General features: G+C 39.6%; 1 protein-coding gene across 10 annotated transcripts in view; it reads right to left on the reverse strand.

Moving 5' to 3' along the window:
* PAPOLA (poly(A) polymerase alpha) overlaps nt 1-18,114 on the reverse strand; it is a 52,509-nt gene that overhangs the window by 14,496 nt on the left and 19,899 nt on the right. For all 10 annotated transcript variants that reach the window (XM_040975090.1, XM_040975096.1, XM_040975094.1 and 7 more), the window contains 9 exons: nt 17,666-17,755; nt 17,436-17,574; nt 15,572-15,644; nt 14,181-14,301; nt 13,196-13,280; nt 7,497-7,550; nt 6,763-6,882; nt 4,798-4,907; nt 607-728 (listed from right to left, as the gene is read on the reverse strand). In XM_040975090.1, coding sequence (XP_040831024.1) covers nt 607-728; nt 4,798-4,907; nt 6,763-6,882; nt 7,497-7,550; nt 13,196-13,280; nt 14,181-14,301; nt 15,572-15,644; nt 17,436-17,574; nt 17,666-17,755 — 914 coding nt within the window. The remainder of the gene's footprint in view (nt 1-606; nt 729-4,797; nt 4,908-6,762; nt 6,883-7,496; nt 7,551-13,195; nt 13,281-14,180; nt 14,302-15,571; nt 15,645-17,435; nt 17,575-17,665; nt 17,756-18,114) is intronic.

Raw genomic sequence — 18,114 nt, forward strand, 5'->3', positions numbered from 1 at the left:
AAGAGAGACCTGGAGGTAGATCTCAGCTCCTGACTTCAGACTGCCACACCTCTGCTCATTGGGCCATCTGGGAGGTGAAGAAGCAGGCGGCAGACCTCCTGTCTCCTCCTCATGCAACTCTGCCTTTCAAGTAAAATTAAAATTTTTAAAAATGCAAAGATGAATTTTTGAATAATTTTTATTGGAAAGGCAGATTTACAAAGAGGAAGAGAGCCAGAGAGGAAGATCTCCCGTCTGCTGATTCACTTCCAAAATGGCCACAATGGCTGGAGCTGGGCCAATCTGAAGCCAGGAACCAGGAGCTTGTTCCAGGTCTCCCACACAGCTGCAGGGTCCCAAGGCTTTGGGCCGTCCTTGACTGCTTTCCCAGGTCACAAGCAGGGGCTAGATGGAAAGCAGAGCAGCAGGAACATGAACTGGCACTCATATGGGATCCCAGCATGCACAACGCAAGGATTTTAGCCAATAGGCTATCGCACGGCCCTAGAAACATTTTTTAAGCCTAACTTCTTACACATATAAAGCATAATGTTGGTTCTATTCCTTAAAAATAAAAGTGCTCCAAACATTGTTAGGAATGCTTTTTTAAGTACTTTCTAAATTTACCTTTTTCTTTTTCTGAAGCACATGATTAGGTAGTAGTTGATGGAGTTGCCTTCTTTTTACATGCATTGCCGCAATTTTCATGTCCACCTCAAACATCTTGCTGTTTATTGCTTGCCTATAAACTACACAATTAGAAATTGTTACAAGAAACACAGACATTTTAATACAGGCAGTTAAACTCACTAAGGAGAAACTATTGTATTATGGAGATTCTTCATGGCCATCAACACCACACACCTACACCTCACCTGCCGTAACTCATCGCCTACAGTAAAGTACCTTCAGCAGAATGTATACCTGATGCAGAAAAGCACAAGGCGTAGTGATTCCTTGACTGTAGTAACTCCTTAAATAGCTCTAAAGGTAGTAAAATGAGTTGACAAAATAACACAATTATAATGGGGTTTCTTAAACCTGGGCCCTTTAAAGTTACTCAGTAAATTTAAATTTTTATCCACGTGTCACATGCAGGAAGATAAAGTCAACTTACAAAACTACACCTAAAGAAACTTTTACAAAAATCTGAAAACTAAAATTAAAGACATGTTACCTATTAATAAAATTAACAATATCTTACCTATTATTAAAATAGCTCAAATAATGAATGTCACAGGAACAAAAATACCACAACAAATCCCAGTTACTTAGATCCAAAGGTCCTGAGTTGGGAAAACTCAGAGATACAACAAACATTTACCATGCACCCATGCTGTTAACACACTGAAGATGCAGCAGTGAACAGACGGGGTCAGAACAGCCTCACAGGGCCTGCACTTTACGAGGGAGAGCAGAACCATCACAACATAAGTCAATTCATCATCCAATGGTGACAGAAGCACAGGGAAGCCAAGTAGGTAACAGGACAGGGAGCTCAACCTGGAAGGAGAACTGACGCCCCACAGAATGCCATTCCAGAGACAGCAAGTGTCAAGAACAAAAGGCCCTGCCTGGAAGAGCACACCTGGGAATTTAAGGAACAACAAAGGATGACAGGGAACCACAAAGTCAATCTACTTTATCTGCTGAAACCCCAAAAGCTACCAAGGCTGATCCGGAGTGCTAGTGGATCTTTGGTCTTTATCTTTCACTGCTTGTGAATGAATAACAATGGCTTCCTGCGGAAATGTTTCAGCTACCAAGTACAAGCTGCCCCAGTCCCTGCTGAGTATCTTACTGTCCTTCAGGCCCTCACACATCTGCAGGGAGCAGGCGATCTGCCAGGCTGACAACAAGGAGGCGACCAGGTCAGCAGACAGCTGCACACCACAGCAGGCACTTGCACTTGGATTCCCAGGTGTGTGGTCATTTCATGTTAAACTGTGGGATGATCTGGCTTAAATCATCACCTGTTTCCTGTGGGTAGCCTTCACCTACAATCCTACGAGCAAACCACTGACTGCCGACTCTTTTACAGGGGATTAAACATGGTTCACAAAGTGAAAGTATGTCCTCAAAAAAATTAAAAGAGAAATAAGAAAGGAAGCAGGAAAAGGGGTGGATGGTGAGAAGTATCAATGCTCTTAACACTGCATATGAATACATATATCTGTCCTTGTTGTATAGATAAGGAGAAGGGCTGAGGGAGGGGTGGTTATCTAACAGAACAATAGCAATGACCTGAGCTAGGCTGAAAGCCAACAGCGGTAATGGGAGAAATCTCAAGGTATTCAGAAATAAGCAAACAAGATTTCATCATGAACTAACAGTAAGCAGGGAAGAAATGAGAAAAAAAAATGACACCAAGATTTCTATCCTGACCAACCTGAAAAGCAATTCAAAGGGATTATGGGTAAAATTTTGTGTCATGAACATGCTATATCTATTTCATTTTAAGATCTCACAATGTATCCCATTACAATGTTTCAAAAGAACACAACTCCATGACCAGGGAAGGCAGCACAGATTGGCAAGTCTGTGGGCCCCTGCACCCATGTGGGAAACCCAGAAGCAGCTCCTGGCTCCTGGCTTGGGACTGGCTCAGCTCCGGACATTGTGGTCTTTGGGGACTGAACCAGTAGATTAAAACAAAACAAAACAAAACAAAAAAACTCTCTTCTCTCTGTAACTCTACCTTTCAAATAAAAGCAAAATCAACCTAAAAAGAAAATCTGCACAGCTGTCTCTGATACCCCAATGACTAAGGGTTGCGACTGCTCAGGAATCCTGACCTGCTGCAGCTTCACAATGTGTACATTCCCTATCTACATTCCTCAGGAGCAAAAACCTACTTAGCAGTCTGAACCAAAAACAACTCAACTTCACATAAAAACAAAGTATTCAGACCTGAAGGTTCCAAAAGCGCTACCAGGAATACCTAAACTAGAGTGTCCTCTGTTCCCCTCGATCCTCTCCTCAATGATGCCAGTGCTGGAGATGGTCATCAGAGCACTACAGAAAACACTCCAGTGTGAATTCACAGATGTGAACAGTGCTCAGGGTTTTGACATAGTGTAATAATTTAACTACTCAAGTGTGTCTCTTCTAGCGTCCACATTTATCTGAGTGGACACAGATAGAAACACACACAGCAGCCTCCATCTCATCCATAGGGAATACCAAGAGTCCTGGAAACCAGAGCACCAAGCCCTACACACGCTGCTTGTCTCTATGCATATTGGATTCAATCTACACATTAAGTGCCTAAGACTGGCAACCAACAATGCAAGTTAAAATGTACCACAATGTCCTGACTATGGTCTCACTCCACTCAGCCTTCTGGTGATGAGCAGACGCACTGAGGTGGACGATGCAAGCAGTGAGTCCGCTGTAGGGTTACCTGAACACAGCGCTCACACAGCCCTAACCGGAGGTGGCTACTGAGCAACTAGCAGATACAGCATGGACCAGTGGACAAAGCAGTAACTCATGTCCTCGGCAGGATAGAACAGATTCTGCCCCACTACTCGGCGCTTGATGCACACAAGTTAAAAACTCTTAAAAGTTGTGAATTCCCTTTCCCAAACTTGTAATATTTCCAGAATAAAGTTACTGAAACCAATGGAAGACTGTGGATAAGAGAAAGGCACTACACTATATTCTTTTCATTCTCCTTTATATTACAATTAAAACATACAAATACTGTTTAACAAACAGTCTTCAATATTTTCTCTAAGCACATAAAAGTAATTTAATGCTGGATGGCAGTAGTACTGTGTAACGGCAAGTTAAGCTTCCACTTGTAGTGCCAGCACCCCATTTAGGCGCCAGTTCAAGTCCCAGCTGCTCTACATCCAATCCAGCTCCTTATAAATGGCCTGGGAAAAGCAATGAAGGGGCTAATCCTTGAGCCCCTGCACCCATATCCAACAGACGCAGAAAAGGCTCACAGCTCCTGGCTTCAGACTGGCCTGGCTCCAGCCACTGTGACTACTTGGCGAGTGAACTAGCAAATGAAAGATCTCTCTCTCTCCCTACTTTTCTCAACATAATCCTAACCTTTGGAAGAAAAATTTTTCTAATTTATTGTTATATCTCAATGTTCTCAGGGACAACTCTTCATAGTGGACAAGTGAAACAGTCTCTTACTGAAATGCTTTAAAATAGAAGGCAGAGATGTTTGAAAGAGATCAGAAACAGCGTCTGAGTTGGAATAAAGTCAGCTGTCCACGTGCACAGTCCATTCCCTGAAAGGCCAAGTGCATCTGTACAAAAGCCTTCTGTCCTGTCAGCAGCGCCCACCAGCTGCAGCATTGCCTTTCCTAAAGCCTCCTACCCTCTCAGCAGCACCCACCAGCTGCAGCACACTACTTTACCTCATGGTACGGTCAACCTGAAAGTCCTCCACATCGGAGAACAGTCACTTGTACATCAGCACTGATATTGGTTACCCACACAGTTATTCCGGATTATTTTGATGGTGGTGAAGACACTCCCGTCAGCCACCGCCAAGGGCAGCCCACAAGGCAGGGGATGACGCAAGCAGCTGGCTTCCTGTCACCCAACCAGGTATTCCCAACTTCTATTTCCAACATTCTGGCCATTTCAGGCACTTAGGGGGTAAACCAGTGAATAGAAGCATTTCTTCTCAAATCAACTTTTAAAATTAAAAAAATAAATAAAACTTTGATGATGACTGTTTAATAGCCCCAAGTAATATCAGTAACTATTGCAGATATCATTAACTACTGTGCACATGAGGGCAAACTCCAATACACAAGCTCCTGGGTGTTTTAATCACGCACACACACATACCTGTATCCGTGAAAGACTGAATGTCATAGGTGAGATCAACACTGAGATTTTCAGAGTTCTCTGTTTTTTTAAACACTAACCCAATCACCCACATCGTGCGGAATTCTTCCCTGAAAAGAACAATAATATCGTAATTTATCACACTTTCATGAAAACATAGCTATCAATGTGGATGGCAACCTAAGTTTTGTGCAATACTCTGCAAAACAAACATGAATGAACAAATAGAAGTTTCAGTAAACTGTGGCAACAAGTATCAGCAAAGCTCAAAGATCTGGCGCTGTGTCACAGCAGCCCACGCTGCCGGCAGCCAGTCCCAGTCTCCACTGCTCCACGTCTCAACCTGCTCCCTGATTTGCTCGTGGCAAAGAAGCAGAGGATGGCCCATACCCTTGAGCCCCTGCACCCACGTGGGAGACCCAGAAGAAGCTCCCGGCTTTCCAGCAATAGCAAAAAACGGATCTATGTGTTGGTTCACTCCCTACATGGCCATAACTTCCAGAGGCGAGATGATCCTAAAGCGGGAACCAGGAGCTTCTGGGTTTCCCACAGGGTGTAAAGGCCAGAGAGCTTGAGTCATCATCCTACACTGCTTTCTAGGTTATAAGCAGAGAGCTGGAGGCCAAGTGGAAGACCTGGACATAAACCAGGGCCCACACAGAATGCAGTACCAGCAGGTGCAAGATCTATGGCTCTGTACTGGCCTCCAATCAGACTTAATAATTAAAACAGCAATAACCAAAAAATTGTGAAAAGTTAACAACTTTTTTATGATTTTTCCAAGAGAAAAAAATTTATTGATACTTCCACTTGTTAGCTTTAAATTTGTCTTTAATTTGCTTCTATTGTCTTAAAAGCTTACTAATAGTAGTAGCAGCAGTGTGAGGTCTCCCCATGTGACACGGGCATCCCAGTGACCACATGAAGGTTCATGGCTCACCTAGTCCACTTCCAATCCATGAGTGCTGGAAGTTATCTGGTCCCTACCATGCATATGGGAGACCAAGATGATGTTCCTGGCTCCTGGCTTCAGCCTGGACCAGTCCTGGCCACTGTAGCCATTTGGGAAATCAGCCAGCAGATGGAAGATCTCTCTCTTTTGCTCTAACTCTTTCAAATAAATAAAAAGTAGTAACATGGGCCAACATGATGGCTTATATGGCTAATATTGCAAGCACCAGCATCACATATGAATGTTGGTTCTTGGCAAAGTTTCTCCGCTTCCTATCCAGCTCCCTGACTGTAGCCTTGGAAAGCAGTGGAGGACGACAAAGTCCTGGGATCCTATATCCACATGGGAAACCTGAAAGAGGCTCATGGCTTCAGAGCAGCTCAGCTTCAGCAGCTGTAGCCATTTGAGCAATGAACCAGCAGATGGAAGACTCTCTATATACCTCCCTTTCCAATAAAAATACATCTTAAAAACAAAGTAACACTCCTCTCCTAACCCTCTAAATAAAGGAGTCTCTTACTAAGCAACAAAAGCAGCAGCAAACTACTGAACAGATCCTTAAAAGGACAGAGTAGGCTTGCTTTTTATTTATTGATTGTTTTTGTCATAGTCCAGAATCCAACATAAATCAGGAGTCCCCAAGGTTAAATCAAAATATAGTCCCTTTTGTAAAAAACAAACAAAAAGAAAAGATGCAAGGGCTCAGATCTGCCACAGCCAGCTGTTCTAGCGAGCACTACACAAGCAGGAGAAACGGAGGTCAAGAAGAAATGCTAAATACCTCCACATACAATTGACAATCAGTATTAGAAACATGATTTTGAAACTTATTTCAGTGATGATTTTGGGGGGAAAGGCATTCTCTATAGTGTTTCTGATCAGGGAAAAACAAATTAAAAATTCCAAATTGGTTTTGAGACACATCATCCACAGAGCAATTATACTAGCAAAAGCTGCATATAAATGCTTCTGAGAAAAGGGAGGAGGAAGTTAGGTAAGATTAGAATACTTACTTGTCAGGATTTTCTTTGGGTGCTGGAAATGACTGGGGGTTCACATGGGCTAGGGTGATGAATTCATTCTTCTCTAAGCTTCCAACTAGGATTCGGATTTTTGATTCCACCAAGCCCACCCTGAACAAATTTCACTTAGTATTAATGGAAGGTTTGGTTAAATCAAATACACAAAATCAATTTCATGTAAAGTGAAAATCATAACAAAACATAAATATCAAGGCAATTCAACTAAATTTAAAGGCCTTTTGACCTATTCAAAGTACCGAATGGTGAAGGCAAACAATAGCATACTTCACTGAAGCCAATGCAACAAATATTTAAAGATAAATCAGCAAACTAAAAATAAAGATCCTCAAATGCCTTTTATTATTTGTGTGTAATATACGGGTGCTGGGGTTGTGGCAGAGCCAGGTAAGCTAACACCTGAAACACCAACAAGCAGCTTGAGCTCTGGCTCTTGTCTTGGTGCTGTTTCACTTCCCACCTGTGTCCAGCAAATGTGCCTGGGAAAGCAGCAGGTGGCCAACGCGCTTGGGTCACCTCCATGGACGGCTTTCTAGGCTCCTGGCTTTAGCGGGACCCAGTCACAGCTACTGCAGCCATTTGGGAAGTGAACCATAAAATCAGATTTTTTTTTTTACAAGCATTCAGGGCCTCCACACATCCACTGTGTTCTGTGATTAACCTACTCATTTTGAAGTGTACTTTCTCCGTCAAGTCTCAATACTCACCATTCTAGGCGCTGTTTTTCTGTTGGTGCACTTGCTAGGAGTACAATATAATGCCTTTGAAGATAAAGACAACAGGCTATTTATTTTTTCTACACGCTTTGTGCTGGATATTAAACCATAATGCAGTAAGCTTCTTGACACTGACAGATCAACATCAACTGTGCAAGGAGGACTGCCACAGACACGTATCAGATACACTAGGCTCCACCTGTCCTGAGCAGCAGTGACTAACTCCTCTGAAAGCGAGTTCATGAATAACCGTTAACAGAAGACTAGGAAGGCTGAACAGTAACTGATCTTCTCTGTTCAATGATTCAGATGGAGTACTCTACATAATATTAAAGAGCTGTTTACTAAAATACAACCTACTAAAACAAAAATGTTTTAATAGCAACAAAACAGGGCTTTGCCCGCAAACATCACTTCAGATACACAGCAATCTCAAAAATATCAGATGTATCATGCTTTTTAATTAAAATGAAACTGTAGTGAAAAATATATTGAACACTGAAATTAAGCTCTTTTCCCAAACAAGAGTGTGAATTTTGAACAAGATGCGGCTAGCATGACAACACAGAGATCGGATTTCTGTTCAGAATTCAGTTGCACTGGAATGAAGGGTTTACCTCCCTCAAAATAACACAGCCAAATTTTAAGTCTTTTTTTTTAAGTCCTTTTCAAACAACCTATTCACAATCAAAACATAAGTACTGTAATGAATTTTTCTATATATTTTACATTTCATAATGCTGGGAGTCAAAATTTCAAACAAACAACTGCCTAAAAAGCAAACAGAGACCATTCTCTGGCATGGCTGTGCTTCGGGCAAGCGACAGTGTGATCCAAAATGTGTGATCGCTGCTCACTTCCAAGTCAGAGCAGTGTTTCCTCGCGTACCACAAATTAGGTTGCTAGCCAAAGCAGAAGTCTAAGCTACAGCTAGAGAAAAATACTAGTAACCACAGTTTTAGAGGGTAAAAAACACAATGAATAAAATGAAGAGGACATCTGAAGAAAGGCTGCTAAAGGTTTGCCCAAAATAAGCATTTTAAAAACCAAATGGAACATGGAAATGTTCATGAGAAACACTTCTTCCAACTCAACACTCTATGAAGTTTTTAAAGTGGTTCCATATTCCACTTAGGAAAGCTCTATCAATTACATTTACAGATTATCTGAAAAACAGTTCCAACAGCTTACAAACCGGCAGTTCTAAAAAAGAAAAAGAAACCGACAGTTCTAAAACTTGTACACATCTGTAAAATGGATAAAATACTTGCTTTACTGTCATGTCAATGCTGAATTAAGCTAACAGTCATCAATAAAAATGAGGAATTTCTATTCGTGTGAAAACACACACAGGTATAGAAATAGTGCTTCTCCATCCAAGTCCACTCTGATCCTCCCGCTCCAGCTGAGCGTACTATTCAGAACAAGGCAATGCACAGCACAAACGATGCCAACAGTCACACGAGAGCACCAGAAGCTCGTGCATCTATCTGCAAGGCCGTACTCAGGGTCCTCAATCAAAACCCAACAAGTTCAAACCCTGGTTTGCATGGTGCTGCGGCATTCACAAGGGTATGCCACACTGGCTTCTAAGTTGTGAAAAGGACAGCAACCTTTAAAAGCAGACAAAGTATGAAATCAAGAATGCACATAAAAACTCAGAAACACCTGGATTCAGCGAGCAAGGGGACATCTCCCCCCGAGTTCTAAATTGCCTCTACTACTATTAAAACAAGCATTTTTAATGGCTACCTTGACCTTCAAAAAAGCTCACACGATGCACAATATCTTCTATTCTTCAGAGACAGAATCAATCCATTTTACCATAATTCTGCAGGCAAGTTTAATGTCTAGAAATCTAAGCAGTTCTGACTGAAATCCAAAGAGAGTCAGGGGGTGAGGGTGATGGAGCACTAGGTATCTTCTCCATACTCTGTGTCTGAACAAATGCTTCCATTCACATATTTATAGGTATTTCGGGTAAGGTAAATGCCCTTTACGCTTAAACTACAATTAAGCAAATGTGAGTTGGAATATAAAATTTACAACCCCATGCCCTGGAACCAGTGTTACAGCACAGAGGAGTAAACTGCTGCTAGGGACACTGGTGGCTCCTCAAAACCAGGTCCCAGTCACGGCCATCCCTACACATTCACCTGAGAAAGCAGAGGAAGGCCCATCCAGGCCATTTGAGAAGCCAAAGTGACAGCTTTCTCTGTCTCTCTTTTTTTCTGCCATTGTAGCTTTCAAATAAATAAAATGTTTAAAGATTCAGCAAAAGATAAAAATTACAACTTCATTTTTTAAAAAATCACATTTCCAAGTTTTAAAAAACAAAACTTGTACTCTACGGTTTTGAGAACACAAAATTAGAAATAATTTGCACAGTATTATGCTGCTGTAACACAAACTGTGATTCCTGCAGCCAATTCTGCAGTGTAGAGATAGAGCTGCAGCCTGTGGCACGGGCATCACAGGAGTCCAGGACGCTCTACGATGCCTGGGAAAGCAGCAGACTGCCCAGCTTTGGCCTCTGCACCCACGGGCAAGACTTGAAAGGCTCTAGTGGTCAGAGCCTTTCCACATATCAAAGAAATAAACAAAACAGTGACTGCCCAATCTCACAACTGTCACGTGTCAATTACCACGCAGACGCTCAATGTTGGTGGCACTGAGGCTTCAAGGCAATTGTATTACCTTCCTCCAAATTTCAAGGTTACCAAATATTTCCAGTAACAAAATTACAAAACAATGTACCCTAAATTACTATAATTTGCATCAAATTATAAAGAAAATTTGCTGCCATTCAACAATTGCTAACAGGTAGGGAACACTAGGTCACAAAAAGGTCCAAAAATGGTGTTGGTAACAGCCAGGCAACCTCGGCAGAGACCACTCCTGCTTTACTTAAGTTTCCAAATCATTTCATCTCGCATTAGCTTACCTGTGTCGATCACAGCTTATACACATGCATAAAATTTATTTCTCTCTTAAAAATGAACTTAATTGTATCCTGAAGAAATTTTGGACAAAGCTTACTAGTCGAAAAATTAATAGCTCATTTATTTCGTACGTATTTGAAATAACTTATAATTTTACACCGTGGAAAACATTTTGGTTTTCCTAATATGTTTTTCCTTATTGTGAAATCTAATGCCTAAAAATTCACCTTTCCTAGTGTCAATGATTCATTACTACTAACTTGAAATGCTAAGTTACCGCAAGAGAAATGCAGAAGTATTTCATCAAATTTTTAAAACAATACATTCAGAAACTAGCATTATCTTCTTTATCGTGTCTTTCTTGAAAAAGTAAGTCTGCTTCTTAGAACAACAACAAAAAAACTGTTACTGCCCTTCCAAGAAATGCAAGCATTTTCAACACAATTTAAAACTCTTTATGTACCTGACAGTCACACTCTGAGGATCCACTCAGAGGAAGAGTGAATTTGCAATGCAGGGACTACTGAGGACCTCAATTCAGGTGTACAACTAATGAAATTCCTAACTACAAAAGTCTAATGACATGCATCACAGTACTCAGTGGCAACTCTTCAGAGTTTAAAAAGTAAGCTTGGTAAAAACAAAATTAAGCTGCCACATTACACAATCTTAACTTTTTGAGGGTAGCAGTCTAAAATTTAAATTTTCCTGATGCATTTAGCTGCTGCTACCTTCCCTACATTTAAAACTGTTCTTCATAATTCCATGGAATATACTAATTCCTTAGTTGTACCCCTTGGGGCCAGAACTGTGGCACATAGGGTTAAGCTGCCACAAGAGACTTTGGCATACCCTATCTGAGGGCTGTGGGAGTGTAGGTTGAGTTCTAGCAGCTTTGCTTCCAATCCAGCTTCCTGTCAATGCAGGAAGGAAGCAGGAACAGCCCAAGCACTTGAGCCCCAAACACCTACATAGTCTGGCCCAGTTGCAATTATTGTGGCTGAGAATGAACCAGCAGTAGGAGAGTTCTCTCAATATGTCACTTTGCCTTTCAAACAAACAAATAATCTTCCCCCAGAAAAGACTGAGGAATAGTTAAAATTTCTTAAAGACTAAAGCTTTAAAAACAGCATCAAAAGTTCTAACAATGCGGGCTGAGCACGGTAGCCTAGTGGCTAAAGTTCTCGCCTTGCACATGCCAGGGTCCTATAATGGGCACCAGTTCTAATCCCGGCTGCTCCACGTCCCATCCAGCTTCATGCTTATGGCCTGGGAAAGCAATAGAAGATAGCCCTTGGGACCTTGCACCAGTGTGGAAGTCAGGAAGAAGCTTGTGGCTCCAGGCTTTGGATCAGCTCAGCTCCAGCCACTGTGGCCGCTTGGGAAGTGAACCAGTGGATGGAAGTTCTTTCTCTCTGCCTTTCCTTCTCCCTGTATATCTGCCTTTCCAATAAAAATAAGTAAATCTTTTAAAAAAAAAAAGTTCTAATAATGCAAATTATTCAAATAAAATGGTTTGTTGAGTTTCAACAATGTTCCCTAAGGCAAGGAATGTCATGCACTATATCCAACTCGCATTCCTACCCACAAGAAAGTGAGAAAATAAATCATCTTTGATTCTTAGGAATCAGAGCTGCTGATACTTTCCTGTTACAGCTTCTCTTTACACATAACACTGATTTCTATTGCCATTCTAAGGTATCAATGTATGACTATTACTCAACGTTCAAGAATACTTCCTTTACACTAGTTAAAATAAAAACCAAAAAGAAAATAATCTGTTAAATGGAAAGCACAACTTGTTGGAAAAGCATGAAACAAAGGAATTCAACATCACACTGCTTTTACTGACAATAAAGTATTCCTAGACCGTAACAATTAAAAGCTGGCTCCACTACTGCTTCATCATGCAATCCGGAAACAAAACACAGAGACATCGTGAAGGTCACCATGCTTGTTTTTAATTGGAGAAAGAGCATAAAGAATCTTCTTCAATGATTACAAAACACAACCCAACACAGGATCAAATGCTCAGAAAATGTTTCAAAGCATAAAAAAGATTTTTAAGAGGGACTCTGGCAAATTTTCACCCCAGGGCAAATAAAAGTGCAAGTCTATGTTTTTCTTTCTTTGCTTTTAAATAAATTTATTGTAATGTACAGTTTTCATCGAAATCAACACAATGAGGTTTTTAACCTATACTAAGATATTAAATTATATTAAAACCATCCATAAAAATGTACCACTTAAACCCCATCAAAGCTAGCTGTAGAAATAGTTGAAGGAACTATGTCAACATTAGGAAAGAATGGCAGATCAATTTGTTAATTATTGACAGCATTTAATTGGTTATAGATGGACATTTTAGTAGTCCTGTTATGAAGAATCTTAATCATAATCAAGTTTCTAGAAACAGATGAAAATACTCAGTTTCTTAAAAAGACAATATGAACCACAGATTGTAACGGTTCACCCACTGGCCAAGGAATACAGATTTCCTATTTTGGTCATGATTGACATATACCTACACAACAGATGTTGCTACAAATGTAGTAACAGCTAGATCAGAAATCAAAACACATTACCAAAGAAGCTTACTAAAAAATCTGTGTCCTTCGTGTCAGGAAAGAAACTTACACAGATGCTTAACTGTAAGTCTAATTGCGATCAGCTGCAAGAGAGGACACATAAGACCATTCAACCATTACTTAAGAGAGCAAAATGCCCAACATGCCTTAAAATACATACTTGTACTTTTGAAAGAAGTTGGGAGCTTCAAAAAGTTTGGACCACTCTGCCTTACTCAGCAAAATTTCATCTGTGATAGCAAGACCTAAATTAAAAACACATTAGTTTGCATGTTTCAGTCGAGCAAACTCCATATTTCAACAACCTTACACATAGGCCACATACGTTCACTATAATCCTAATACCACAATTTTAACAAATAGAAATTGTAGTTAATGGCTTCAGAGCATATTTTAACATACATACTTCTCAAAAACGCTGGAGGACACTGAGAGCTCCATTTCAAAAGAAGCATTATTTTGAAACACCATGTTCACAGAATAACTTTCTTCAAAGCTCTGTAGTTACCTTACTAGGGAAAATGTTTTCATGCCCTGCTAAAATCAAGAAGTGGTTGTCTTAAAGGACTAACATTCCCATGAAGGACTTCCAAGGACGAAAGGAAAAGATATTAAACGTCTAAATTCATACAGCTGGTAGCCATACAGCCAATTCTATTTCCTTGATTGCTTCTAGTCCAAACTAATCAATTCTACTCACGTACTTCCCCTAAAGGCCATTGGGTCACAACTATAGTTTCAAATTAACAAGAAAGTGCCATCGAAAAAAATTCTAATAATGGATATTTGGTCCCAATCCTGCTCAAAGCCTTTCCCCAAGACACAGATGATTTCATTTGCCTCACCGTCACCAAATGAAGACAAAACATATGCTATCATTTAAAATTTAACAAAGCTATATGGCACCCAGTTATCCCATAATGGCCCAGCTAAAGACATGATTTTAACTGTTGGTTCACTTACCAACCAAAAGTAATTTTTTCTACAAGACACTAATTTCAGGTCTGTTCTCAAATATATTATTGTAATCCCATAATGATCACCAAAGTCCACTGCACTGAATGCTTTAAATTGCAAAGCAGACTACTGGGCTGACAAGGGTAAGTTGTTCATCTATAAAGGAGAGCATAACAATAGACACTTACCTTGCTTAAACTCCTCAACCATGACCATCCGTGTTGAAACGGACACATTGTACGTGGAGTTCTGCTGTGGGTATGCTGGTGTAATTATAGGCATAAGATGGTACCTATCACTGGGGTTTACCTACATACAACAACAGCCAATCAGTTTCTTCAAGTACATAGGCAACAGATACTTGGACTTTTTAACCCCTTGTTAAACTGAACCGATTACATTTTTTATTTCATTCATAGCTGGAGTTGAGAAAGGAAAACCATAGAAGGAGTCATTGTTTTTATGTGAATTCTTCAGAGAATCAGAGATCTAAACCAGTGGTTTGTTGCAATCATTTTGGCATGACTATTTTTGCAACCTTCCTAGAAAAAGTGTGTCTGCTGAGCATAAATGGTTCTGTCTGGATGGGACTCAACTAACAGCTTTGTTTATTCAACAACACAAACAGGGAGGCATACACAGTGACACTGCAGAGAAATTCATACTGCAACGTGTTCCGGAGAGAACTAACCTTCAGCAAGATTGGAACTAAGCATCTAACACACTTATAGCTTAAGCTTATGAGGCAGTGAAACTACAGTATCCATGCTGATGTTTGCTTCAAGAGGCAATACAAGCAACGAACTTTAATGTCAATCAGTCCACTCGTGTAAGTGGTCTATTTCCACATAGGAAAACATAGACTCATATCTTCCTAAAATGCCTTGGAAAACCTAAAAATCACATAGCTTAATGTAGTGCAACAGAATGTAAAACAAAGTTTTTGATTTATCACGTAGCAATTTAATTAAAAATAGAATCTTACCCTAACCTGAATTTCTCAATTAACAAAATGCAAGTTACTAACATTTAAAGTGAGTAAGCAATAAATGCTGCAACTTCCCCATGAACAGAATGGAAGCTTTTTAGTTCAACCACATTTTTTATAATCTCTGAAATACCTAAACCAATTTTTACAATAACAACACGGTAATTAAAGTGATATTGCTTAGAAGTCATCTGCCACATGTAAACATTAAGCAACAGCTTTCCTACAACAACCAAACTTCCACCAAAAATATTTTAGATTTAAAAAAAAAAAAACAGGTTTTTAGTATCTTTTTATTTTTTGTTTTGTTTTTAAAGAACGAACACCCAAACAACTTTGACTTACAAGGTAATTCCTATATAAACTGCTAGTTAAATTAGTATTAAAATCTTTGTACAAATAAATGAGATTTTACATGGTACATAATTACGCTTCTAACATAAGAAGACAGTTCTAGATGAAATTACTAAATTCAAGTGTAATACGGACATGTCCAACCACAGGTAAAACCCTGAGACGTCTCCCTGGAGTTTATGCAGATGTTTCTTATTGCACAGTGTGAATTTGTAGGGGAAAAAATAATACACTAACCCTTGGGTCCCATACAGGCAAATTAAGATTGCATTCTTCAGGCTGTTTCAATAGCACTGGATTTGGCCATTCCCTGTTTAAAAAGATTGTAGCACTCGATAAGACTATTGGATATCATCAGCTAAACGTATTTTGTTAAACATACAGCATTTGTGAATGCGATCCTTCTTCCATTTTCCCTGCCGGTCTATATAACCTTTCATTCCGTTCTGCTGAGATTATATTACCTGAAATACTTATTCTCTATGAAATTAAATTCAACCATTTGGTAGCCGCCTCACAACGAAGTCAGACAAATCTGTCTCTCACAGAAATGATAAAGCACTAGTTTAAATCAAGCTCCACCCCACAATATGCAGTATGTTCACGTTCAATCTGAGCAAGGTAAATCCCTTTCAAAGACACAAATGCTGCTTTTATACTGGCTACATCCAAAGACAACTGAGAAAAAGTTACTTTTGATTACACACAAAGCAGCATGAATAATTAAATCAGGGAGATTCCTCAACATCATGACTTAAATGTTGCAAGATGAACAAAGTGGCAAAACCCTATGGCACGAACAGTCTTGTATTGAAGATGCATTTTATAAAGTAGCTACTTCAGTCCTTCACAGAAGATAAAAAAAAGCAAACCATTTGCATTTGCTTAATGTGTAAATTCTTACCTATCTGATTATAAATGATGAAAATGTGCTGCCATCTTAAATTCCAGAACAGTATACTGAATAATGTGACATGATTCTTAATGTATTTAATAACTAATTTTTATGAAACTACTAAAATTCTTATTATAGAGGAAAGAGGAGCAAGAATAGAAACAGGCCAGAAGAGGGTTAAGTTATTAAGTTAAAATCAAGGAAACCAAAAACGATCATCTTTTGGGCTAAAGCAACCAACAGAAAGCAGCAGCAATCTTTCTTAAAAGAAACCACAATTAGGGGCGAATGTCACGGCACAGCAAGCTAAGCCTCTGCCTGCAGTGTAGGTGTCCCAGCACACGTCCCAGCTGCTCCACTTCCCATCCAGCTCCTTGCTAAAAGCCTGGGAAAGTAGAGGAGGATGGCCAAAGTCCCCAGGCCCTGCTCCCATGAGGGGGACCCAAAAGAGTTCCCCAGGTCACAGCTTCGGGCCAGCCCAGGAAAGGCTGCTGTGCCATTTAGGGAGTGAACAGGCAGATGGAAGCTCTCTGACTGAAGGAACGGACAGAAGACATCTCTCCGTAATTTTGCCTTTCAAGTAAAAATGTATAAATCTTAAAACAAAGAAAAAAGGAGGGAGAAAGAAGTCACAGTTGACAAATGTAATCATCCTAAAATAAAGGAGCTTTTAGGAATGTGAGGGACATTGCCTAGGTAATAACTAATCCCAAAGGCTTACCACCAATGGCTTCTGTTTCTCCCCAACCATTTGAACCTTGTATAAAATATATACCTTTAATATTTTATCAAAGATAAACAAATGGCAAAGAGAAAAATACTGAAAAGCTACTGGTCTATAAATTTAGAAAAATTCGGCGAGTTCAGCAGTGTGTACAAGTGCTATCCAAAAGTATCTAATAAATCAATATTCTAAAAAATGCATTTAAACAAAGATTACAGCTAGAATGTACATTTTATATGGAGGGTAGGCTTATGCCAAGGAATTACAAATGGAACCTGCCTTACCACATTGGAACAGCTAGGGAAAATGAATGGAATTTAGGCCTATCCTTCTCTATACAACATGATCTTCCCAAGGCTATCTAAGTGGCTATATTATGAACTAAAAATTTGAACCTCAAAGCAACTGCAGAAATGTCATAGAAATAAGACTAAACTTCAGTGTCTACAATCATTTTATTTAAATATAATCTAAACACATACCATTTAGAAAATACCAAGAAAAATTTATGTACAAGAGTTGATGCTATTGCATTTGGATAAAGCTGGCAAGTTCTTGCTACTAGCATAGCCCAGGAAACACCACCGAGGAAACCTAATATATTGGAATAGATGTTGTGGCCTGTTGACAAGGAAAAAGCAAAAAGATAAAGTTAGTGTTGAAGAAAGGTTTAAAGTTCTTAAATAAGCTAGCCAACAAATGCTGAACTCACGTTTGGCCCACAGTTTGATAGCTCTCAGTGTTAACCTGAAGTTGTCAATGTTTGGTACTAGATGTAAAATTTCATCGGTTACCCTGCAACCTAATTAATAGGAATAGAAAAATAAAACATTAATCACCAAAAGTTTCACAATAACTCTAGATTTTGAGACTGCCACCAAACTAAACAAAAACTTTCTGGTAGAATGAGTAAGAATAACTTACAGAAGGGGTAAAACAAATCTAACACATTATCATCTACTGCAAACACTGCCTTTAACCAGAAGAAACTACACAGAAATTCACCTAGCTCAAACCTGCAACTCATTATTAACATTTTTCTATCCAGATCTGATAAGGAGGATTCAATTCACTTACATTTTCAAGAATTGTTCTAAAGCAAGTAACAAGTAAGGCCAATACAAATTTATTTAAATATAACCCTTGACTTAATACCTCTCT

This window comes from Ochotona curzoniae, unplaced genomic scaffold, assembly GCF_017591425.1.
Source record: "Ochotona curzoniae isolate NIBS_2020 unplaced genomic scaffold, NIBS_Ocur_1.0 contig_2688, whole genome shotgun sequence".
NCBI classification, from domain to species: Eukaryota; Metazoa; Chordata; class Mammalia; order Lagomorpha; family Ochotonidae; genus Ochotona; species Ochotona curzoniae.